Source organism: Macadamia integrifolia, chromosome 8 (genome assembly GCF_013358625.1).
Source record: "Macadamia integrifolia cultivar HAES 741 chromosome 8, SCU_Mint_v3, whole genome shotgun sequence".
Taxonomy (NCBI): domain Eukaryota; kingdom Viridiplantae; phylum Streptophyta; class Magnoliopsida; order Proteales; family Proteaceae; genus Macadamia; species Macadamia integrifolia.
The window spans coordinates 8,123,439-8,150,423 of NC_056564.1; the positions used below are offsets into that span (position 1 = coordinate 8,123,439).

The window sequence follows — 26,985 nt, forward strand, 5'->3', positions numbered from 1 at the left end:
CATCTTGTTGACGACAAATATCTAATTTCTTTCCTCAGAAAACTTTTGCCTCTATATTATCTTGAACGGTCGTTATCTGCATTGGTTACACATTCCCGGCAAGAGGGCTTTCTTCTAACGTCTGGCAGCTGTTAGCCCCTACGCAGTCAACTACTACTCTTTACTCTCTTTCCTCTCTTCTGAATCATCTGTCATTATGATTCATTTCTTCCTTTTTACTCCTCAAAAGAGAGAGAGAGAGAGAGAGAGAGAGAGAGAGAGAGAGCTAGAAACAAGTCCTGGTAGCTTCCTTTCGAAAGCATCCCAGCTTATTGTTCCTTCATCATTCTTGTTATTTTGCAGTTGGATCCATATAAATTTCAGTAAATGCCTTCATCTGTGAAACCTATACCTACATCGATATTTCGTTTAGACGAGGCGAAGGTAGGAGAGGCAACAAGAAGCTGCAGAGTTGGTGTGCGGACCCCATCTTGCACAAGAAGACCTACAGACATTGCCACCAGTAGAGGCCACTTGAAACCTTTCAAATAGATGCTGCAAAACCACCAAAAAAATGTAAGATTTATAACCAAAATGCACACAAGAAGAATGTTATTTCCGAACTCTGCCCATGAACAAGTTGACGTAATATAAATTTAAGTCTTGGTCTGTATATTCGGATTTACGAAATAAAACATCATTGTAATGGTCTAAACAATTTACAGCAACGATAACTAAAACTTTTTCTAGAAACAGACTTCAGACCTCAAAGAGGGTACACACTTAAAAGACCAGAGCAGCAAAAAAGGTTGAAGATGGAAATTCGCTGGATAATCATGAAAGAGGCAGCAGTCTCAGGCACCACCCCACTCCCCATTGGACGCCCAAGCACCATAGATAGGATTTTCTTGACATTTGTACCATTCAAAACAGTTGATTATACAAGTTGGTGAATGAGAACTGAAGATTTCTCAGAAGTATCATCACATGACCATAATCAAAGACCAATTCTTGAGAAAGAACCTAGCCTCCATTGCTGTACAAAATTTTAACTCATTCTAATATTCTTCCAGATATCCCCTCCCAGAAGCTGGAAATCCCAATACTGAACTCGCAAACATTAAGAATGGGGGAGAAGGAAGAATCCATCCCAAGTTGCAAATTCCTGTGATTCAGATCACATACATTGTTCATAACTGGAATTAGAACACCGATACATCTTTCCATGACTCTCCTATAGTGCACAAGAGGATTTGTTCCTTGATCTCACAGATGTCCCCTGACAGAATATCCATCATATGCCATTTTTCTACATTTGATTCAAGACCATCTGACGTATGAGAATCATCCTTTTGAGTTGCACTGCCTGGCAACATCTGATGAATGCAGGGGAGAAAACAATCAATGGGATATATCTAATAAAAACCTTACCTCTCAAAGCCCAACCCATTTGACCCATCTGAAGACTCGTCCAACTCTGAAAGGCAACCCATAGTCTTTGGCAACTGCAGGTTCTCTACTTGCACTCTCTGATTCAGACCAGACATACACCCCACGTTCTTGCCGACTTCCAGGTACGGTATTGTCCAAGATTACAGCAATGATGAATGCAATCACCATATGAAATGACAGCAGGGTGTTCAAAACATAGTTCAACTGCAAAGAAAATAAAAAATTTCTTAATAATCTCACCACAGCACTCCAACTTGGAGGTGCCCCATATGTAAACTTATCCAAAAATTTGAGTATTATTAACCCCAACCCAAAAAAGTAAAATAAAATAAAATAAATTACTGTTTATACACATTCTTCTCACCACCAAATGTAACTTCACTGACTCACAAAATAATAATATAAACCATAATTTTCATGGCATCTAGGCGACCCAAGGCGTTAGAGGGGGCCTGAATGCAAAGCGACACCAAGAAGGTAACCAAGGTGCCCACCTAGGCAACTAAATTGACCAAGGCGCCTGGATGCCTTGACAACTATGATATAAACAGATATCCTATGACCAGAAAATTACATCAACTATTGACAAGCAACCTTATTCTCTTCCTTTATCTGACAGGTACATGAGTCCTGTAAGAGTTCTCCAAAAAGCATTAAGATCCCAGGCAATTAGCCTTCCCCATTTATCTGCCATGCAAAGGCTAGGTCTTGACGCTAGTATGACTTCAAACAAAACAGTTTGGAGGGCAAAGATCCATGTAACCGACCCCTTTTCGGTGGGATGTTCCTCTGGTGTTGCTTTGTTTCTTTCATTTTTGGTTTCCCTTCTTTTTCGTTTTTTTCTTTCTATTTCTTTTATTTTACCATCTCGCAAATCCATGTAGCCAACCCCATTTAGTTGGGATAAGGCGGAGTTGTTGTTGTATCCCAGGCAATTAGCCTTCCTAAGGAACCCATAAATTACTAATTGTTCCTTTCGGAAAAAGATAAATCCACAATGCTTAAACAAAGTAAGAAGCAACAGATTTTAATCAAGCAGAGAAGCATACCCCGCCATATTTACTGCGAATAGGACCATGAGATGATACAATGTATGGTTGGAAATAACTTGGGACGGATGAGTTGGCATTAGGAATAGCACCATATTGCTGGAAGTAAGCAGGTATTGACAAGGAGAAAAACAGAGAAAGCCCAACTATAATAATATTTCTGGAGCTTCCTGCTTCACTGTACCGTAAATTTGATAACCCTAATGCGGTAAGCATCGCCCACATGAAACACAACAATGCAGCCACCATGACATCAGGAATTGAAGCAATAAAACCCCCAACTTTTCCTGTAAGCATGACAAGAAGCATGTGAGTAGAGTTGTACAAAGGGAGTGAAACCTAGAGAGAAGGATTAGAAGAAAAAAGCAAATGAGAAAATTTAAATAAATTTCCGTAGTTTAGTTGAGCAAGTTTGGCTCTAAAAGGAAGCCATGATAAATACTTAAAATAGTCATATCTGCTTGGTCCAACCTAAGAATATAACTGACTTCACTAAGTTTGATAAATAATTAAATAGTCAATCAATTAGATTAACAAGTTAGAACTCACAGATGCTATCAGTTTTCTTAACCATAAATAAAAAAAGACAGCCATGGGGAAAAAATTGAACTGAAAGATGGTTCATGCTATAAAGGATGGAAGGTAACTCTGCTGTTCTGCAAAATAGGCCTCAAGTCTCTCAAAGCTGAATGATCATGAAAGATTCACAATTTCCTCATGCGTACCATATGTAAACAGTGAGCATAACATTTATGTACGAGCGGAGGACTTCTTGTTTCTTTATTGCTTTATTGTTTTGTTATACTTTTTTTTTTTTTTTTTTTTTCGTGGGGGGCGGTTGGCAAGGGAGCACAATTTAACAACAGAAAGCCCAAAGGGCAAATGACACCGACCTAGTTTATGAGAGAAATGATCAGCCCAAAACCAAACCACTACGTGGAATCATCATCACAAATAATCCCCAATCATTCCTCAGCTAGAGTTGATAAGTTAAAGCCTTCCAAACTGGAAAGAATTTGGTCCAAAAAGAATGGGAAGTTCACTTCACTGTCTGCACCCTGTCATCAAAGATTCTGCCATCTCACAGCTTCCTCACAGTCCAGCACTGAGAAAATGACAAAGTTTCACAACATACTCCATATTTTGTAGACCAAGAATCAACTACTGCCAGCAAACCAGAAAGATATGCCAGAAGCATCAGCCTCCCCAAGAAAATGGATCAAATCTTGCATGTGAATTAGAGATTAAGTAGAACGTAACAGACAACAAAAGACTGAACACAGAAGCCACTTTAATGCAGGTTCTAGATCTGAACTTTTCTGGTTCAATTGACTGGATGACCAAGTTCAATTAACTAGCCTAATCCAGTCTATTCATGTGGTGATTGAGGACTTTCTTTTCTTTTTCTTTTTTCTTTTTTTTTTTTTATAATATTCAGCTGTATAAACAGATTAGGATAAGTCCAGTCAAAGTTGGATATTTTATTGGTTACTAATTTCAGTTGTTGGGTATGTTTAGGATAACCAACCTAGTCTGCGCAAGGTGGGAAGTTTCCTTTATTGTCTAGTTTTCTTTTATTATTTCCTATTTTTCTCAAGTGTTCAGTCAGTCAAGGATTCCCCGAAACAGCTATGCATGGGAGATACCTAATTTATCTTTTCTTTTATTTACTTATTTCCTCTTTTCTTAGATAAGGTTTGATTTTTTAAATCTTATGTCAGGTTATTCAGCTACCTTGATTTGATTGAATGGAATGGAATTAGATTAGTTAATTAATGAGTTGAGATTGTTGTCACTTCTCACTCCTCTCTCTTCACTCCCCTCTCCACGATTTAGGGTTTTCCTTCCCCCTCCCCACAATCTAGCCTCTCTCCTCTTTCCCCCAACAATTTGGGTTTTCTCCCTTCTTCCTCATCCTTGATCTCCTTCTTCCATCCTTATTTTTCTCTCTTCCCAATGCTAGCAGATCAATCTTTTCGATCAGCATCACACTTACTCATGCTATTGACGGAAATCTAAAGATAAGAAGAAATATCTTCACAGCGGATCTAGGGAAATGTGAGTAGCAAGAGATATCATTTGGTGAAGATACCCATGGAAATCATATTGCTCTCAGTGGAGAAGACTGATCTAGAATCTTTAGACTTTAGTATTTTTTTTTTCCTGGGAAATACTATAGAAATCTGTCCATCAGAGATTCTTCTACAAGAGGGGTCAGTCCTCACTCCTCAGTATAGGGCAAGACTATTGATGTCTTTGCTTATAAGAAATCACCCATGTCTCTGGGAGGAACTTAAAATGCTCAGATTTAGCCATATGACTTAGCACAAAAAGTGCATATAGGCGTTGACGGTGACTGGACTGATAAAAACGATACTTCATCAAAAAATGAAGGATGAATTTGTTATCTCCAATGACAGATTCTGAAGTCTATAAACCACCTGGTGATGCAAGGTAGCCACACAAGTAGTAAGTGCTTGGGAAGAACCTTGTATTTGAATCTGAATTCGCAACATTTCTGGAATATGTGGATCTAATAAAGGAACCATATAATTGGGGTAAAGAGTCATAAATATGATGCCAGCATTTAGGGTAGTCTCCACAATACCAAGGCAAGCCTGATTATATTCCCGAAATCTTGCATGAAGCAGTGCAATTCAGGAAATAATGGGTAATCCATTACGTCCATGGAACGGTAAGGCCAGTCTGACAGCCCCAAATTGAAGACGGGGTTATCCTATAACATGATATTTATGCATCAGGGTAGTCGGAAGACAGGATCATCCTTATTCATTGGACTAAAGGCCAAACATGTATATAACCCAACTAAAGGAAATGAAAATAAGCCCAATTCTGTGTTTCAACTGCATCACTAGACTCTAGACATAAACAGGATGAAATGCAACAGTGTAATGCGTTTTTTAATGGTATATCTTGGTTGACAAGATAAAAAAAAATGGAGCGGATGCCAAGTCAGAATTAAGAAGGAACAATTAAAAGTCAAAGAATAGTTACTTTGGACTAAAACTAATAAATAGCCATGTAATGATCCAAGATTGATGACACCACAGGGACCATTTTCTTTGTCCAGGTTCAATCATTAATTATGGGTTGGAGAAAAAAAAAAGTACTTCAACAACAATGAGTCGTTAAATGAACTGAAGAGGTTCATTTTTTTTTTTTTTTTTTAGGTAACGATTTATTGGAAACATAAAGTGAAGGAGGTTGTCCAGAGAATTTTGCCATCAACACATTCCATGAAAAGCTAAAGAGTCATCATTATGAGAAAATTGTAAAACCAACTACAAATGGAGCTGGATGTTATGAGACAAATAAATAACGTCTATATTATATGAGATGGGAAAGTTAAAACGAATGAATCCATTCAAGTGAACTTAAAAGAGCACCAGTTAGTGAAAAGATGAGGGCAAGCTAATTTAGAAGGTCTAAGCATGTTTCAGAAACCAATACACACACCAGTGGAGTAATAAAAAACAAAGATGTCCTGGATGGAACCATTGATAGTATGCTTTTGACATATGGCCCTAAATAGACCAGAACCACAAAACAGGATTCATGTGGCTCAAAGAGAGCTGAATGGCAAAGAAAGATTCATGTAGATGGGGAAAGGCTTGGTGAGTTGAGTATTTAGTTGCTACAATTAACGACCAAGCCAAAGAGAGATCAAACTCAAAGGGTTGAGGAGGAGAAAACTTTGCCAGTTGCATTTGAGGCATAAGATTGATCCCAGTACAACGGTCTTGGCCATGCCACCGAGGGCCAAATACAGGCTGTCAGTTCAAGGAACAGTCTGCAAAGTCAAAATAGCTTGTGCATGTATGACAGTGAGATTAGTTTCCGCATAAATGTTCTGTAGTTACTAGTCAGCAATTCAACTTCATAAAACAGAATTGTGAAACACACTTACCGACAAGAGACAAGAGTATCAAAATACATGCACCTAACTCAACTGATCTTCGGCTACCCATTTTGGTTACTGCAATTGTGTGCACATTTTCAGTAAGAGTCGTAGAACCAGTTCCTGTACCCCACAGACCTGCCAAGACACTTGAAAGGCCTTCAAGACCAATACCACGGCTGACGACACCTGGTGTTGGAGGTCTGGATGCAACCAATAATGATGATGCGTGGTATGAACCAACCTAAGAATAACCATGCAGGAAAATTAGGGGCTCCTAATGAAGCAATCTTTAACTTTGTTTAACAATGAAAATAGCTCAAAACAGGAAATTATATGTAGCAAAATATAATCAGAGTTCAATGCTCAGCAAACTTCCCTCAATATGTTTGTTAGAAAATCTTGAAAGTAAATAAAAGCTTTGAAGTCAGATCATGAAGGGGGGATACACTAAATTTCTCCTATACCCAAGGATTAAAGTATCGGTATCGGTTTCCGTATCGGTCTGCCAAAATTAAGATACATATCGGAGTGTATCGTATTGTATCGGAGATACACTAAGATACTCTAAAGATGCACACATAAATGGATAGGAAACATTTTTTTAAACACTTTTGCATAAAGAATTTGTTAAAATAAAAAGTTATTGATAACATGTATTATGCATAAACACTAAATTGAGGGTATTGCACTAAGAATTCAAGGTTTGTAGTTGTCCCATAAATGTAAAATCCTTGTTCCCAACCTTGATTTCCACTTTAGTTAAAGAGAAATATGATTGGCTGCAACTTTGGAATAAAAACCCCTTAAAAAATCATGTTTTTCTGAAAAATTACCGATCATAGTCATTATATGATCGTAGCGCGCTGTATCGGTACATAACCGATACTCACCGATACGTACCATTCGATATATACTGATACGTATCGACACATACCAAAACGTAAATTTCACCCCAATTTTATTATTTCCATAGTCGTATCCGTGCATATCATATCGTATTGGTGGTGTATTGATGCATATCGGTATGTATCGTAGGATATATACCGATACGAAAAGATTTTAAAAATTTCATGTACCGTATCGGTGTATATCGTATCGGTCGGCTAAATTTAAGATACGTATCGGAGGGTATCGTATCGGTATCGGAGATACTTTAAAACCATGCCTATACCACAGTTTCCAAGTGACAATTTTCAAGTTATCATGCATTTCTCCAAAAACAACCAGTCATTTGCATGATCTGCATATGTGCAACATATATACATACTACATCCAGTACCACACGAAAAGTTTTAGAAGTTCAAGAAACTTCAGTTGGATTTTCAACATATGAATAACAATCCCAAAAAATACTAGTGTTCATCCCATCTGCTAAATGCAAATTAAACTAAGCTAAGGTAGTTGCATTAGACATTAATCCCGTATGGAAGCCTATGCGCTAGCTTGGGATGCCCATAAGGTGCTGGTGGGAGTCTAATGGGCTGAAATTGAACTTTGGCATGCCTTTAATAGTAATTCGATGACCTTAGGAGAAGTGATGAGGAAAGACATGTATAGCTTAGGCCTTTTATCAAGTATGGTGTCGAATAGAGCTGCTTAGAGGGCAAGGATCCATGTAGCTAAACCCATTTAGTTGAGATACGGCTGAGTTGTTGTCTGGTTTTTCTAGAGCTTTTAGCTTTCCAGAATAAACAATGCAGGTTATCTCCAGGATTCTACCGCTTTCTTAGAGTAAACAGTTCTGGTCATCTCCAAAACTTCTACTGCTTTCCTACTATTCTAGTAATCTCCAAATTATCCTTTGGCCCTTATAAGCCGTTGTGCTACCGCGTTTTCTGCAAAACCTCGCCATACTATGAAATATTATCCCGTCTATTTTCAAATTACCAAATAAGGGTTTAAAATCAAATAAAATGGGTTTTTAAATCGTGTGCATGGCTTAAATAAAACAAAATGGACGCAGAATCCATCGGCCAATCCCAACCCTCAAAGTAGGATCTTTTCCCGAGAGAGTCTGATTAATACCCAATCAACGTCATTAGACTCCATTTTCTATGAATAGGTAGCTCTAACCCCTATTCCCCATTTTTACCTACGGATTCCACCAGCCAACCTCAACCCTTGAAACAGAATCTTTTCTTGTGGTAGTCCGATTGACACCCAATCAATAGGGGTGTCAATTGGTTCGGTCAGTTATTCAATTTGGTTTCGGTTTGGTTCAAGACATAGGATGTAGAAAACAAAACCAAAACGAACTGAGAATACGAGCACTTTTTAGAAACCAAAAACAATTCGATTTGGTTTGGTTTTGGTTTTAATTCGGCTTCATATTACTTTGTCCTATTTTAGGTGTTTGGACCAACTTTTTTACATCTTCACCAAAAAAAAACTATTTGTTAGGTTCATGATTCACCAAACTTTTATCAAACATTTAAAAGGAATAAAATTTATCTTCCACAGTGATTGAAATGGTAAAAAGAATATAATTTTATTTGGTTTCTTATTCGGTTTGAAAATAGGTAATTCGGTTTGTCTTTATGGTTTTAGTCATGAAACTGAAACCAAAACCAAACTGATTTACTTCAATTCGGTTTGACTCGGTTTTAACTTGGTTTTAGTTTTTTGGTTTTGGTTTGAAATTGACACTCATAACAATCAATGCCATGGGACTCCATTTACCGTGAATATGTAGTTCTAACCCCAAATCCCTCATTTTTCCCAGCGGATTCCGTCAACCAATCCCGGCCATCGAAAAAGAATCTTTTCTTGTGGGAGTCCGATTGACACCCAATCAATATCATTGGACTCCACTTGCCAAGGAGGGTGTTCGAGACCCCTAACTCCCCAAAATTCTCATCAATTCATGTCGACCAATAAAGACCGTTCAAATGGAATCTTTAATTGTAGACCTCGATTGAGGCAACCTCAACATCTTTGGACCTCTAGTAACTTTGCATAATCCCTTTCAATACTGTATTTACATTTTGTGGGAACATAATGATTTAGGAAGACCAGTTTCAGCCAGGCGGATAGGGTGCCTAACCCTTCCCAACTCGTAACTTGACTCTTACCCAACCTCTGAGCAGACCAGTGCCCTCCATTGGAGTTCTTCTCTCCCCCTAATGGGGAAGACATATATGAGTCCTGGACCCTTATCTAGGTGGCCACTCCCAAAACCATCTCTCCTCTCTATCGACAATGAGAGAGGTCCCTGCGGGTATTTATACCTACAATCAACTATCATAATTTCCTCTGTTAATGATTCAGTATTTCTTCTCCTTTCTTTATTTCTCGTCTGACGTCTCTGCTTTGCCCTATTGAGTGTTCAGATCTGTTACATTATCCTAGCACCTGTAAGACTTCTAGTATCAAAATCTATATCAAAGGCAACAAAACAAGATATGTTAAAGCTGAGATATTGTACCTACATACCATCAACAAAAGCCAAATTCATCATTATCAGTACAACTGAATACGTAGGGGCTTATGTCAAAATTATATGCCCATATTTTTGCCTAGTGGCCTAGGTATACACCTGGAATCCTGGGCAACCACGTAATCATGTATATGCCACCCTTCAACATGGTTATGGGTATCAGGATCGTACCGTTTGTATTGTCCGATCCATATTTGTGGTGTTGAAACAGGGGAGGTCAAAAAAAAGGGAAAAAAATACCCATATTGGTATCTTGAGGGGCAAAAGTGTCAGATCCAGCCCGATATGGCCGATCCGTATCAGCAACGGAATCGGTGGTGATTGATACCAGTCCCGAACCGTGCACTAGCACCCTGCCCTTCATCCACCAAGGACATACCTTGGAACACTGCAAAATACAATGATTTCCAATAAAATTTCTAAAACCATGCTAAGAAGAGGCAGGGAACTCACTGAATCAACTGATGCAACTATGGACACCACACACATTACTAAAGCCATTTTCCAGTCAAAGATAGGTGTACCCCATTGTAACGGGTATGGAAATCTAAACCATGGGGAAGATTTCAGTGCATGAGAAGTATCAACTCGACAGTGCTTCATCCTCAAAACATGTTTTCTGCAGGATTCAGATATAATATTTGAGGCAGGTACATTTATATCACAACCCTTGTAATTATAGGCACCAACTTCAGTAAGAAGGAAAGCTGCAGCCCATGTGATTGCAAGACTCAAGGGAACCTGCAAGAACATAAAAAAAAAACACGTCAATCACACTCATTGGAAGTATTTTCCAATAACATAATAAAATGTACTGAAAATAAAGGAATCATTGAACAAAAAGAATTATAGACTTACTGCATAAACTAGAAACATACGATGACCGAAGACAGATATTTTACGAAGATACTGCAGCAAATTTACAAGGAAAAGCATGTTAGACATTTGAGACTCATTTACAAGGAAAACATGTTTTAGAAGGTGGTATAACTAAAAACCATCAAGAAATCACAAACCATAGATATATACGAATAATTAAGATGTCTAATGTAAAGGAAACTTTAAAGAAGATGAAAATAAGTAAAACAATAGGTCTAGACGGAATTCCAATAGAGGTGTGGAAGAGCTTAGGAATTGTGGAATAACTTGGCTACTAAGTTCAATAAGTTGTTTAATAAAATTAAGCACAAGAAGGGAAGAGAGTAATTGAAACCCCCTTGAGACAAGAAACTAATATTTCGGATAACTAATTCAGTTTTATGCCAGAAAAATCATCCACAAAAAATATTTATTTGCGTAGGAGACTAATGGAAAGATTTAGAGAATGTACTTAGAAAAAGCTTATAATACTCCCCTAGAGAGTTAGTTGGGCAAGTATTAGAGAAGAAAAGTGTTTCGAGTATGTGAAATGGTTAAAGCTATGTATAATGGTATAGCTAGGCATGAAATAGGCCCAGGTTTCTTAAGACCCCAGCCCAACCCCAGGTCCCCAAAATTCAAGCCATGCCCAACCCAACCCTGAAATGCTCATGCCAACCCAACTAGGCCCTAATTGACCCTGATTGGGCCGAGTTCGCCCTAATTGGCCCTGATTTTTGCCAAGGTTGGGCTAACCCTCGTGGATCTTGTTTTTTCAGTCGGGGTCGAAGTCGCATTCGACAAGTACATCGAATATTGGTAGCAATTACAGAATTTTGTATATGATGAAATTAGAAACTTCTGTATAAATTGGGTATAAGAATCAATGACATAGATTTCATTATTCTATATAAAAGGATAGGACGAAAACTCTAAATTTTATTATATAAATCAAGGTTAAACTCAGGGCTGGGCCTAGGCCTCAACCCAAGCCCGGTCCAACCCTGACCCAGGATCAGTGTTTTTCGACCCTAACCCACCCTCAGGGTCAGAAATCTTAGCTCAGCCCTATTCGGGCAGGGCATGTTCCGGCTGTCAGAGCCAAACTTACACTCCTAGGTGTAGTGACTAGTGTAAGAACTCGAGGGAGGGGAAGAGTAGTGAATTCTCAATTATAATTAGATTACATCAAGGATTAACCTTAAGCCCATATTTGTTTATGTTAATCATAGACAAGTTGACTAGAGACATTTAAGATCAAACCCTTGGTGTATGATTTTTGTTGATGATATTGTTTTGGTGGATGAAACAAAAGCAAGGGTAGATGCAAAATCAAAATTATGGAGATCAACCTTGGAATCAAAAAGTTTCAAGGTAAGTAGGACAAAAATAGAGTATATGTGTGTAACTTTAGTAACAATAGGACTGAAAGAGAGGTGGTGACAATTGATGATTGGGAGATACCGCAAAGTGAAAGTTTTAGGGACCTAAATTCAATCATAAATAAAAAAAATAAAATACAAAGAGGGGGAGAGAGAAATCGAGGGATAATGTTACACTAAAAATTAATAGGGTGGATGAAGTGGAGATTCGGAGTGTAAACTCAAAGGAAATTTTTATAGGACAGTTTATACAACCAGCAATGATGTATGGAGTTGATTGTTGAGCAGTGAAGAAACAACATAAACAAACTTAATGTAACTGAAATGAGGATTTTGAGATGGATGAGTGGTAAGATAAAATAAGGAAAGGAAAAATTGGAACTAAACAAGGAGTAACTCTTATAAATGATAAGTTGTGAGGAAGTCATTTGGGATGGCATAGATATGTGCATCTCAAGCCTTTGAATGCTCCAGTGCGGAGTGGTGATTCAATTCAGATTGAAGGAGCTAAACAAGCTAGGGCCTAGGGGTAGGCCTAAAATGACTCTACGAGAAGTGGTGAGGAAAGACATGTACAACTAAGGATTAGTAACAAGTATGGCTTTGAATAAAACTGATTGGAGAAAACTCCATGTAGCCGTCCCATTTAGTAGGGATAAGGGTGAGTTGAGTATAAGAGAAAAGTTAGTAATGGCAAAAATAATAAAACCAGCGTTAGCCATCCCTCGTGTTAAATCGAGAATGTTAAACACGCAAATTAAATCCAAAAACTTAACATGAGCATAAGAAGAATCTGGGTTGGCTATTGTGAACAACTGTACTTACAAGCGAAAAAATAATGACCAACAATATCTGCACTGCGCCAATCTCAATGCAGTTACCCACTTGAGGGAAACCATAACTATAGAAGGAGAGTCCAACAGCAGCAATTGTAGGGGCTACAACCACTGGATTGATCAGCCTGAGAAGAAAAGAATTTGCATAAAGATGAGCAATTGGAAATGCTAAGAACAGTATCTAGAATGCATTGAGTCAGTGGAAAATAATTACAGGACATATTCTGTGATTTGAAAGCTAAGATATAGTAATCTCATAAATATCAATTTCTACTACCTTGTCCAAGGAAAACCATTTATAAGCTTTTACAACAATATTCTGTTAGATTTATGATGTATACAAAATAACTCAATTCCACATCTAATTTCTCTAATTTTCTTCACCAATCTTAACCTTGTCAAGGCTCAAGAGTAGAGAACAGCTGAAAAAAGGGGAAGCTGAAAGGACGAAGGAATGAAAAAAACAACTCCAAAGTCCACAAGAAGCTCAAAGGCACATTTATAAGGTTTAAGCTTGCACATGGGAAAAAAAAAATCTGTCAAATTCGAGAGGTACAACTCATGCCATACGTTAACATCTTTTGAACATTGGTAAATTTCACTTTCAAAGGGGTAGAAATGGGGGTGAGGGAATCCCAATGTACTAACATGCACATCCATTGTGATCTTGGTTTGATTTTCTTCCCTTCTACTCTCCTCGTTTCGCAACACAAATCTCAATAAGCTTTATAACATTCATTCAGGTATTATTACCAACATCTACTCCATCAACAGCAGAAAAATGAAATATTTAATGGTGATGAGAAGACTCAATTTTATCATTAAGAATCAATCCAACATTTTTACAAACTGCAGAAGCTTTTATTTTGTTTATCAAAGACAAGAGAATTTATAGAGAGCTGCATAGTTCTCCGTGCTTCTTAAAAACTGATGAATCACTTTCCTTGCTTTTGCCAATCCACATCCATCCATAAAGAAACCAATAGAGATAAATATAAAACAACCGCGGAGATACTAAGAAGCAAACCTCAGAAAGACTGACATGATCCCACTATACCCCAATACTGCTTGAAATGCAGAAGATATAATAATAGCTCCCTGCAGCTCCTTCATAACATGCCTAAAATTCTGCAATATTAAATAATTTATGATGAGCTCTAATTCAAGCCATCATGAATAAATAAGCTATTAAATGAGTAATGAGTTTACTATAATCAAATGATCATATAACAGAATGTAAGAATATATTATAAGATAGATCTGAAGAAGCTCATAGTGTTCAAGCCATTTCTGTATGGCGAAAAATAATCTTCAGAAGGATGGTCAAGCTCATAGTGATCAACAAATTTCTGTATAGTGAAATATAAACATACATGAATTTTTTTTTTTTTAATTATTTTTTTTTCCCCCCTTGGCCAGGGTGGTTTTGGGTTTTCAACTAGATTTCTAATCCTAGGTATACAGAGGCTCTAAAAGAAGACAAACACATGGATAAGAATTCCAGGACCTCTTATCCTCAATTCCAAAGGTGAAGGTTTGATGTGAAGAGGCTCTAAAAGAAAACAGTTGGCTGCAAGCCCAGCTGGACCCATTTGGCAACCATATTGCACCCCTCTTCATGGCCCTACCACTGGCCAGGGAATCTCATTTTATCATTCATTTTCTAACAATAACAGAATGTCATTCACTAGATGACATCACTAAATTAGGTAACAACCATAATCCCACTATAATTCCATCACAATTTGGAAACTCCACTGGAGATCTGACTCATGAATCAGGTTCATTCAGACCCTACATCAGCTATCAAAATCCCCTTCAACAGATCTGAGGAGAAGCTCAACAATGGGCCTCTTGCCTCCATATGTAACTCTCTGATGGTATTCATTCAACCCCCTCAAAAAAAAAAATTAATAATAATAATAATGGTTTTTTTTTGTCTGCAACAGTGTTCTGTATAACAAATTAGACACTAAAGAGGAAAAAAGTGAGTCCTTAAAGTTGAATTAGCATATAAAAAAGCCCTCATAGCTCAACTTAAAATGTCTTGAAAAAATTCCCCACGACACATTATCACATGAACAGCATAATATAATCATAATCTACTACTTTATAAAGAAATGCAGCCACAATTTACTGACATGTTGGAGCCTTTATCCTAGATTTAGATTGTTATATAGCTTCTACTATTATCTCAAAATTCCTTAACTAGTTAATGCTAAACTCTTAAAGGATATCCAAGCCATACAAAACATGAAGCATTGTGCTACCATATTTCTACCTCCTTCCCTTTCCATAAATATTATTAATACTGATTTGCTTCCAATTATTTTACCTATTTTCCACTGCTTCTGCATCAGAGAGTGGAAAACAATCAACAACATGGTCACTTCTAATAACTTGCTCGGACTTCCACCCAATGTTCCTATTCTTTTTTTATTTTTATTTATTTATTCAAGCATATAATTCTCTCCATACAGTACTTGCAAGGACACACTCTTTCTTTGACCTTGCCTTAAACCACCCCAAAAGTAGAAGTCCTTCAATTCTGGTATTGACCAGAGGTATAATGAGTACATCCGTGGAGATATCAACAACATCATAATCAACCAATCATGTCTCAGTGATAAGTGGAACTTCATTTTAAGGCAGGACATGCATACTGTGTGTAAAGATTTGAGAACCAAAATCAAAGAAGAAGAAAGAGACAACGAGATTGATGTAACTTGGGAGTCACAACCGTATGTTTGGGACTTTCCCTTTCATTCAATATATAGACTACCTACTGCATAGTCATAACCCAAATAGGAAAGTAGAATCCATAATCAAAATAGGAAACTAACTCTAACTTAGCTAACAACTATCCTAAACCCAGACTAACTCTAACTTAGCTAACAACTATCCTAAGCCCAATAGGACACTAGCAAAGATATATCAAACATAATCCCACGGTATGGAGGTCTATGGTCACCCATAGCCCTCCAACCGATACATGCTCTCATATTCTCTAACAATGTGTAAAGCATAGATTAAAAGGTCTACTTTTAACTCTTTTGCCCCTTAATTCAGGACTTATCATCCGCTTTGAACTTTCCCACAAATACAGTTTCCCCTTGACGACAAACTAATTTGATAGATTTTAGAATTGACTTAGTGAAAAAACAAAACAGGAACCATCGTCCACCAACTGTAAGAAATTGCTCTCATTGGGTATAGGAATTCGAGAATATTTTCCCAATTACAGAAAACATTTTACAAACTCTCAATAAGGGAAAAGCAAAACAACCTGCCAAAAGGGAAAGAAGAAGAACAATAAAATTACAACCCAACCTCCTCCCACCCCCAAAAATAAATGCAAGTGCTACACAAGAAATACCCTAGTACACACATAAGATCTAGCAACACTGCACTTAGCTAATTCATCTACAAGTGAGTTAGCTGATCTTACTTTCACCTGAAAGAGAAATCCTAGAAGTGCAAAGAAACCTGAAATGATTAGCAATATACATAAACCTCGAAGTGCCTTCACCTCAGAAATATCACCCCCTAAAGACCCAAGCCACAGGACCTTTCACAAACAAATGGGTACAACAATATACCAAATGTAAGAGCTTTCAGGTCTGCAGTGATCCAATACCCTAATACTAATATTCCCCAAAAAAGAAAGAGTGCTCAACAGTTTATGACCCATTTAGTCACCACGCTACCTAAAACCCTCCTGGCCATAGAGCTTCCATCATTGTTCACTTTTAGATTTGAGGAGAGGGGGATTCAAACTTGCTGATTATGGGGAGGAAAGTAGGAGCTAATTCAACCAATTTCTAAAGATAAAACCAGGGGAGGTGATGATCTTTGTGAACAAAACTATCTCAGGATTGCTGGAATGCAGGGAATCTCACTTAGCAAAACTATTATATACTAAAAACACAAATTTAGACTAGAGTACACTTTATACACAGCATGAACGGTAATGCTCAATAAGTTTCCCACCTCTTGGAAGGCCCGTGTAACTCCATATCCCAAGAAAAATAAGGAAATCCTCAACATCCAATCTAGAAATTGAATTTGAAAAAAAAAATATATATATATATATATAAGAAATTATTTGTTTTTCATTTTCACTCAATAAGTTGCATCATGTTCTTTTTTCTTTTCTTTTCTTTTCTCCTTTTTTTTTTTCCTACTAAAAAAAAATAGTGACTTCCACAAGAAAGAACACAAAATGGATCGTTTCAAGGTATGAGCTCGAAGGTCATTTGTAGGATACGCATTAGTTAATTGCATGTAAATCTTACATGGTATGGAGAACCATTTTCACTGCACTAGATCCTTTGATGTAAAATGAAGAGTATAGAAATCCTACTGAAAATTACTAAGAACTTAAAAATCCTAACAGTATTGAAGAAACCTACATTTCCACTCAGTCCCTGGAACTGAGGTGAGTTAATTATTGCCAGTGCTGGAGCCAGATAAACAAAAGATGGACCTTGTGTCAACGGTAACCTAGACCCGAAGAACGTGTGCAGCAGTGTTGTCATCCCTGAAACGAATAGTACAGTAGATACCACCACAGAAGTATCCTCCTGACACTCACTAACATCCATTAGATCAAGTAACCTAAAACAACATGCACCAACAAAAAGAGATCTCCCAATAGTAACAATAGGAATAGTTATAGAAGCTCACATGACTGCCGCCCATCGCTGGAACTATGACAAGTGGAATTAGAATCAAGGAACCCAACATGGAAAGATAATGCTGAAGTCCATACAAACCAATGGGAACTGAAACATTTCACAGTTAAAGCCGTCACATATTAATAGCCGTAACAGATATTTATAAGGCACTTGTTTTGTGAAAGAAAATAATTTGATTTGAACAAAACTCACCGAGGCCAGGGTTATCTCTGAGCTCGTATTTCATATGAGTGTGATGTCCCGCAAACCCTTGGTCGTCAATGGATTGAGGCAAGACACCAACGACCTCTTCTTCTCGGCTGGGTTTTGGAGGCTGAGGCGGAGGGTCAGACCGAGCCTGGCCGTTGGTATTGGGCGCTGCTGCGCTCCTTGCAGTTCCCTCCGTCTCCCTTCTCTTCTTAACAGATTGATCTCTATCGGTCGACACTGGCATTTTCTCACTCTCATGCTCACCATTCGCAGCTGGAGGCGCCCGAGCTCGACCGGATTCAAGATCCACTTGTGGCTCCGCCTCCTTAGGTTTTGGAACTGGAATAATCTGACCAGAATCACTCGCATTCGTCTCACCAGAGAACCTCGCTCTGAATCCAGTCCTCTTGGCCCACGACGATGGCACTGCAGTGGCCTCGGGTGTCGGCGGCCATGGTCCCGGCCTCGGTCGTCTTGTTGGGTCGGAGTTCGCCATTTAAACTCCCACTAGCTAAAGCTGCTTCACTGGATAACAAATGCATAAAATGTCTGTAGATCTGATCGCTATCAACTAGCTTAGTTGCTTAGGGTTTCGAGAAAGGAAGGGGAGGTGAATTTCTGGGCAAGCTGCTACTTTCAGTGCCCAGGGAGAGAGAGAGAGTCGTGTGTACGTTGGCACGGAGAAACGCCAAAACGGGTGACAACTAAAGATTAGAGAGGTAGAGTCAAAGAGTGTGGAGTGTGGAGTGTGGAGTGAGAGCGTGAGACTATGAAAGAGAAAGAGAACGGAGTTTCTATTTTCTTCTTCTCTCCATTGGCCGATATATTCGGATGATGTAATGGACGATAGAGATGGCGGACAGCTCATTCAGTTTACACCGACATAGACCACCGATTTCTATATCTAACTATTTACTAAAAAAAAATTCTATATCTAACTGTCGACCAACGGCTCAGATTCGCCACAGGACCCTCCATGAATTACAGCCGCTCTGTGTAGCATGCCCCGATTGAACGGGCGTTTTGTGATTTTTGTGCCCTTTTATTTAGTAGTTTATTGTTTTTAATTAAAATAATTGATTGATTCTCAATCAACATACATAAATGCATAATCGAATAATCCCGATGCACCTAATAAGTGATGAATCCTGTGATGAAAAGCGAACATACCATTCAAACATGTACGTGTTGCCTTCAAACCAATAGAAACCTTCAGATTTCTCATCAGATGAACGGTGTGTTAATAAAGATTCCAATCTTAGGTAAAAACTATTTATTACAATTTAACAATGCCCCTTAGGGGCATGCCCATATGGTCGGGTGCGTATTGAGATTAATTTCAACTAATAGAATATGGCTGAGCTCTCTCCAGTCGTGGAGAGGATAAAATCCATTGAAAAACCAAGAGGTGAGCCACCATTATCGAAGTTAAGGTTCCTAATCTTGATTTTTGGATTAAGATTGGTCTTAGGTGATACTTATTGAATTTATCTAGACAGGGCTAGAACGGACCTGATTTATTCCTGTTTAAAAAAAAAAATTTGTTTTACGTATCTTTGGTTCGCAATCATTGGAAGGGTATCTATTTCAATCCATACCAATCGGTCTCTTTCGGATAGCCTTTAGATGGCACCGTACCACCGTCTCTTGGTTAGGGCCTCAGGGGAAAAAAATCGTCTGTAATTTAGATCTGGTACAATTCTGTGAAATACCACTTTCACGGGTGATATGTGGTTGATACCAATGCAATGGTCCATATCTGATTTAAATGATTTTTCACTGATTTAAGGTTTTATTAGTTGTACTAGATCTGGACCATTACATTGGTATCAGTCATGCGTCATCCCCTAAAAATGGTATTTCATGAAATTGTATGATCCGAATTATCGATGATTTTATCCCGGCCTTAGTTAAAGGATGACGACACGAACCGACCACGCTTGTCGCAAATTACTCCGGGGTAAAGCGAAGCACAGCCACTGAGGCGGACCAAAGTACTACTCCAAAAGTCCCAACTACTTTTTGACGAGACAACTCTAACGACTTGATTTGTTTTTTTGTCTATTGCAGTCCAACTCTCCACCTTTTGCACTTATTTCTGGGCCTAGTTTTGCTTTGTTTTTCTTTTGGCTTTGAGCTGGATCTAATATTCATCGTTAGGGGTAAAGGAAGGGACACACGAGGCATCGTAATTCTCGTAACAAGTCACCTACACGTGGACAAATGAAGGGAATAGATCAAGATCAATACCATGTTTTTTTTTTCTGATAAAATATTAAATTTTCATCTAAAAGTTCAATTGTTACCAAGAAAGTATCAAAGTACTTCAAAATTCCAAAATTCTTTTTTTCCATTCTTTATCACTTACTAAGTTGCCATAATGGGTGCTCCAAACCCTACCATTTTCTGCATTTGATAATTAGCTCTCGTGATTTTGATGCATCTTGCCCTTTTTTTCTTTTATATATATAGAAATTTACAGTATTTTATATAAGAAATGAAAAAAGAATGTACATCATTTTTTATTTTTTTTAAAGAATGTACATCATGAATATCTAAAATAAAAGATATTCTAAAAAAGAAATCCGAAATGAAGCTAGATTCACCCTCTACCTTCAACATTATCATAAATAGAAGGGAAACCCATCCAAACAATACCTAATCAAGGTATTATGTTTTTTTCCCTTATTTGATATAAGATTTACAATTTCTTAAACCAAGATCATGCATGCCATAATTCTGTCATGATGTAATTCACAAACGAAATCAAAAAAAAAAAAAAAGTATGAGAGAAAAACTTTATCCAATAGTTATTTACTCTTCCTTTATATGCCTCGTTAGCAACAAAATAAAAAAACATAACCCAATAGTGTTGTGTACATTTAGAGACATAGGAAGTGGAGCAAAGGGCTTGGGACGGGCAGAATTCTCTTGCCTGAAAACTATGATTAGAGACGATTAACTATTACAATGACTAATGTGAACTTAATTTCAGATGGGCCTTTGGAACTAATCAAACCGAAGGCCTCGATACCTCTCAGTAGCAAAAAAAAGTTGGTTTCAATGTGTCGAGGGCTTCTCTTGTTCCTAAAAAGGTTTTGGTCTTCATGGGTTCAACCAAAAATTAAGACCTATGGAAAGCATGTTTGGGTGCCATTGGTATGATGTCTAACCTATATCAGTGGAATATTATAAGCTCTAATATGTGTCCGTGCGTGTTGTGGAGCTAGAAGATGAAGAATTTGTTAAGAATGCTCTCTTTTATTTCCCATGCGCCCAACAAATCTGGTTTGCGCTGTGTATTACACTTCGAATTAGTTGTTCTCCCTAAGAACCTTTAGTTGAATGGATTTTGCAGTGTGGTAGTGGACAAGGTCTTTCCAAGCTAGCTAGAAATACAAAGGAAAGTTGCTGCCCATTTCATTGTATTATGCAAAATCTGGAAACGGATGGATGCTCGAGTTTTTCAAGCTGCTTTACAGCCTTTCAGTCGCTGTATCTCTATAGTGAAATCTAAAGTGGATGAGTGTCTGGCCGGGGTAATACCCTCCCTCAGAGACAGTCGATGCCCCAGGTTTCGCCTCAACATTCTACCATGCAGATCATTCTTCTCTTCTTCTTGAAAGGCCATGGGTCTTGAATATGTTATTATTGATGGGCCTTGGCTTGAAATGTGCAAGAGAAGCTGGTATAAGAAGGGTGGTCCTCGCTCCATTCAGATTGTCAAGACCTCATCCTATCTCTTAAAGGAAGAATGTTGCCGCCTAAGGATGCCCACGGTATTACCAAGTAGGCGCTCTCTTGTACCCTCCACGCTTCTGGGTCTCCTGGCTTTTCTGCCATTGTATCTGAATTCTTCCCAGACTATGCCCTGCTTATTTGCCTAAACAGAAAAGGGCATTAATAATAATAACAAAACAGGATACGACGGATCAGGTGAGAACCGTTGACTATACCTTCAGTTTGACTTTTGAAAGGTGTTCTATTGGTTATCTCCTCATTCACGAGCGGCTGTGCCAAGTCCCAACCTCCAAGACAAACAACATGGATCGAGTCTCAGTGGCCCAACTTTCTTCACCCACTCCATCCATAATTAATGTTGGACTGGTGGAATTGGACGGCAACATGGGTCCTAACAATATTAAAATAAGCAGAATTAGCAACGGAATTGATTTCTGTGGATTTCAATCAGATTTACCATTAAAAAAAAAAAAAATCAGACTGAAATCTAAAGGTCCAGTAAGAATCGACTGAGTCAAATCGGTTAGAATTGGAATCTAGTCAAGTCGATCTACATCCGATTTTGAATCATGGAAACATAACCCCTAATTATTCTAAAACCTAATTAAATATGTGATTCCCAAGAAGATGATACTCATTTTAGGACAACTATTGGTGTGGTATGCAGATTTGCCATCTCTTCCCTGATGATATCATGGGAAGTTGGGAACCCTCTTTCTTACATTAAATTTACTTCTTAAATAATCAAAGATTTCTATAAATCAGCTCTAAAGTGATACGCTTTGGCTTTCTCCAGTTGCAAAGGAAGTAAAACGAAAATCATGAAAAAGAAATTTTGATAATCATTACCTACATTTACTTTTTAAATAATCAAAGATTTCTATAAGTCAGCTCTTAAGTGATACACTTTGGCTTTCTCCAGTTGCAAAGAAAGTAAAACGAAAGTCATGAAATAGAAATTTTGATAATCATTACCTAACATAATAGTTTAGCCAATTATAAAACTTTGGAAAAACCATTGCAGGTGGCAAATCTCCAAGGATAAATACATTTTGACAAAAGGTATTGTTCCATCAAATTACCACCAACAATCAACCCTTAAGCCCCCCACTCTGTATCTGGGCATAGAGGGGGTTGAGTGACCGCAGTTGGATCCTCTCCAACCATTGGGATGCACAATGAGGCATTCGATGTCTAGGGATGCATACCTATGTGTTAGGTGCATGTTCAGATCCTCATAGTTGTAGGATGTTTCACTGGGCATCTCAGTGGTTGAACAGGACCGGATCCCGTTTGAAAAAGAATCGTTATTTTGCCATAAATCATTTAGAAATAAAATTTATATACCTCTCCACGTACGCACTATATATATATATACTTAAACATGGTTGAGTATGAAAATATGAGAAGCAACTGAATCTTTTCACACTCAATTGTGACTAGGCATAGAAAACAATAGAGGAGCATAATTCTCTCCCATATAGAAATCATTCGAAGAAAGCCTCCATGGTTTCCTTAAAATAGTCACAAGCATCCGTTATGGTAGTATGCATCTAAGCTTCAGTCTCATCTTCTGCTGATTCCACTTCGGCAATTTGGAAACCCAGAAATCTATTATCAAAATAAAACTTTTCATTTGTTGCACTCTCTCTGTTTGAGAAAAGCCTTCACTTTAGTCTCCCAAACGCTCTCACACTCAATTATGTTCCTCTGGTCTTAAAAAATAAGAAAAATATTAATATATTACAATACCGCTTTCCTAAAAAAAAAACATATTTAAAAAAAAAATTTACTATCACTCCCCTACACTTAGCCTATATTTACTAAAACTTCATTACTTTTTACCTTTTTACTGATACTCCCTTGCTTTTTATTTTTACATATCTTTCTCCCATGCTCTTTTTAAATGCCCATATTACCCTCCCTTTTCACTTGTAACCTATTACACTCATTGTTAAATTGATTGGTTTAAAACATGGTTTGAACCAAACCATCAATAATTTTTATCTCATCTAATCACCAAGGAAATTGACATAACTATTGTGTCTTTAAAGATTTTTTTTTTTTATTTATTTCATCTCATCCAAGCATCAAGGATGTTGTTTATTTATTATTATCATTATTTTTATCTTATCCATCATCACAAATTTAACAATCTATTTTTTTTATCGGTATTACATTGGCATCGGACTCAGTCAATCTCAGGATTATAAAAAAATAAAAATAAAATATGTGGCACTCGATTGGAATATATGATACCGATATAAATATAGATCGGATACAAATTTTTTATTTTTTGAATTTATAATATCCTTGATGATTAAATGAGACAAAAATTATTAGTGGTTTGGTTCAAACAAATTTTTGAACCAATCAATTTGAAAATGAGTGTAATAGATTCAAAGTGCAAATGAAAGGTAATTTAGGTATTTAAAAAAAGTAAGGAAAAAAAGATATAAAAAAAAAAATATTAGTAAAATATTAGTAAAAAAAACGTAAAAAATATGAGAGATTTAGTAAATATAGGCGTAGGGAGTGATAGTTAGATTCCCCCATAAAATTCGTCTTTGCAATCTTCAATTCTTCATCCCTCCCTCTGTTCAGTGCTCACAACCCTATCTTCTCCATCTTCATTACACCATGGGAAGAGCCACAGGATCGACTGCTCGATACCTTGGGTTTCTTTTTCCGATGGCCTTTCTTCTCTACGTCAACCACGCATGGCTCCCAGTGGGGGCTACCACCCAAGAGCTGCTCAGAGGCTTCACGGCCACTCCAGACCCAACTGCATCGTCCTTCCAACCTCTTCTCCACAACCCCAACGGAACTTTCTCTCTGGGCTTCCTTCGAAATGGAAGTTCCCAACTCGCTCTCGCTATTGTCCATGTCCCTTCTTCCGAACCTGTGTGGCTTGCGAACCCGACTCGTTGGGCGCGGTGGTCGAAACCCACTGAGCTCTTCTTCAACGGTAGCCTCGTGTTGTCCGATCCGCACACGGGGGTGCTCTGGTCTACTCGTACCGACGGTGACCGTCTTCTTATCCTCGACAACGGAAACCTTCAGATACAGAAGCTCGATGGTTCAGGTTCAGTTCTCTGGCAGAGTTTTGATTCTCCGTCTGATACGCTTCTCGAGAATCAGAATTTTACGGTCCAGATGTATCTGGTTTCGTCAAATGGCCTCTATTCTATGAGATTGGGAGACGATTTTATTGGATTGTACGCCGAGTTCAAAGCAGGGTTGGACCAGGTTTACTGGAGGCACAGAGCCATGGAAGAGAGAGGACACATTGTCGACGGCAATGGATCAATTTATGCTCGAATCAGCCCGAATGGGTTTCTGGGTATGTATCAAACGGAAACAGCTCCCATCGATGTGCAAGCTTTTAAGACCTTTCAAAGGCCAATTTCAGGAATCCGACGGGTCAGGTTAGAATCAGATGGGAACCTCAGGGGTTATTATTGGTACGATTCAAAGTGGGTATCCGATTTCGAAGCGATCGACGAGGAGTGCGAGCTCCCGAATGCGTGCGGATCGTACGGTCTCTGCCTTCCGGGGGGAGGTTGTAGGTGCCTGGATAACCGAAGAGAGTATTCCTCCGGCGGATGTTTTCCGCAAGAATCCGGTGATTTCTGCAACGTAAGAGGCGAAAACGATGCGATCAATTATTGGGTTCTGAGGAGGGCAGGTGTGGAGTTGCCTTTCAAGGAGCTGATGGGGTTTGAGCAGATGGGATCTTTGGAAGAATGCGAGAGTTCTTGCAAGAGTAACTGCAGCTGTTGGGGAACTGTCTTCCACAACGTTTCCGGGTTCTGTTACGCTGTGGATTATCCGATAAGCACGTTGGTGAGTTTCGGAGACGGCAGCAAGATTGGGTATTTCAAGGTGAGGAAAATCAAGGAAGAGAAGAAAAGGGGAGTGGGGGTTGCAGGTGGGGTAGCTCTCTTGGTTGGGGCGGTTCTAATCTTCGTTGGGGTTGCTGGGTTCGGGACATACAGGATGTGGAGAAGAAAGAAGACAGGGCATGGCATATTCATGGAGGAACAGGGTCTATCACATGATTCATACAGGGAACTGCTGAGATCTTCAAGCTTTGGAGCTGTTGAGCTCTGCAAGAGATGACAAGAGGCCACTGACTTTTCTCAACCCCAGTTGGGTCGGGTCTGAATCGGACGAAGTGTGAGGAAAGGACCGATTCAATCCCCTGTTTATCAGCCCACGGGGGTTTTCAGCTTCACTGGTCACTGAATTGGTGGATAAAGTTCCTTAAAGGCTATGTTTGGCTATCAAGAAAAAAATTAGAAAAAATTGACATATTGCAATAGATTTATATGTCTATATTTTTATGAATTAAAAAAACGAAAATCTTTTCATGAAATTAATTTATTCATTTCTTGACAAACCAGACAAACATAGTCTAAAGTAAGGCAATAAAAATAAAGGGAGATCATTTGGTGGAGGTGCATCAGAGATGTCCTCTAGATTTTTATTTTTTTTCAACCCACAAAAAAAAAAAAAAATACATAGTAGATTAGACCCATATAAGGGCTTCAAACAATCCCACGAAAGAGGCAATAGAGGGACATGGTCACACTTTTTAGAAAGCAAGGAAATTAGTGCAAATCATGTCTCCATGCACTTGAGAGGAGATGATTAAGTGAACAACTTTCAACTAGTTATTCCATTGAACACTGCAAACTGCCAAGCCAAAGCCCAGATGTAACCCCATTCTATAGTGTTCAAGTGTTATGACAGGGGAGCGACAAAGTGGCAGAGGGAGGGCTTGTGGGTGGCAAAGCATGGAGAATTATTCGTATTAAAATTGGCATTGGAATAATTGAATCAGGTAATTCATATTGAAGACGATATGTAGTGATTTCAATCACATATTAGGTACAACTAGGGTTAAAAAGGTAATAAATCTAAATTTTTAAAGAAAATCAAGAATAAGTCCTGATCCAAACTGATACAGGCTGACTCAGATCGGCATTGAATCGATATCGGCTCTCCGATTCCCATACCAATTACTACAGTTGTAGGGTGAAGAGAGAGAGAAGAGATATACTTCATGTTTTTATTTCTACCCTGTAGAAGTGTTTCCTAAAAAAAAAAAAGATAAGATAAGATAAGATCTCTCCTTGAGTCCTGATGCAAAAATACTTCAGCAGAACATAAAGAAGTAAGAACTAGGGCCTGTTTGATAACGTTTCTGCTGTTTATGTTTCAAGAAATGACAGAAATATAAATTTTTGTTTTTTGGAACAGAAATGGAATTTTGGGTGTTTAATAAACATTTGTTTCTTGAAACGTTTCTTGTAGATTTTTTTTTTCTTCCCGGAGAAGACCTGCCAAAAAGCTAGCAGAGGTTTATAAGATCGCTGCTTGATCCGGCCAACTAAAGGTGGTATCTGGTTTGATTTGTGCAATAGGTAAAGTCATCTCTT

The 26,985-nt window shown here is 38.2% G+C and overlaps 2 protein-coding genes across 5 annotated transcripts; one reads left to right on the forward strand and one right to left on the reverse strand.

Moving 5' to 3' along the window:
- Positions 1-611: 611 nt before the first annotated feature.
- On the reverse strand, positions 612-18,558 carry LOC122085385 (nucleobase-ascorbate transporter 12-like). Of its 4 annotated transcripts, XM_042653779.1 has the most exons (11): positions 17,804-18,552; positions 17,601-17,698; positions 17,327-17,497; positions 13,942-14,042; positions 12,904-13,039; positions 10,697-10,747; positions 10,292-10,579; positions 6,409-6,643; positions 2,481-2,767; positions 1,411-1,635; positions 612-1,288 (listed from the first exon to the last, which is right to left on the reverse strand). In XM_042653779.1, the coding sequence occupies exons 1-10, from the start codon at positions 18,294-18,296 to the stop codon at positions 1,414-1,416; spliced, it is 2,082 nt and encodes a 693-aa protein (XP_042509713.1). In that variant the 5' UTR covers positions 18,297-18,552; the 3' UTR covers positions 612-1,288; positions 1,411-1,413. The 4 variants fall into 4 exon arrangements, 3 of the variants coding, with proteins under 3 accessions (XP_042509713.1, XP_042509712.1, XP_042509714.1); XM_042653778.1 differs by having other exon boundaries at positions 612-1,635; XR_006142117.1 differs by lacking the exons at positions 612-1,288; positions 1,411-1,635 and adding an exon at positions 3,374-3,644 and having other exon boundaries at positions 2,632-2,767; positions 17,804-18,558.
- A 5,548-nt stretch (positions 18,559-24,106) lies between these two features.
- Positions 24,107-25,921, forward strand: LOC122086226 (PAN domain-containing protein At5g03700-like). Its single transcript, XM_042654961.1, has one exon. It carries the CDS (start codon positions 24,182-24,184, stop codon positions 25,661-25,663), a length of 1,482 nt encoding a protein of 493 aa, XP_042510895.1. The 5' UTR covers positions 24,107-24,181; the 3' UTR covers positions 25,664-25,921.
- The last annotated feature ends 1,064 nt before the right edge of the window (positions 25,922-26,985 follow it).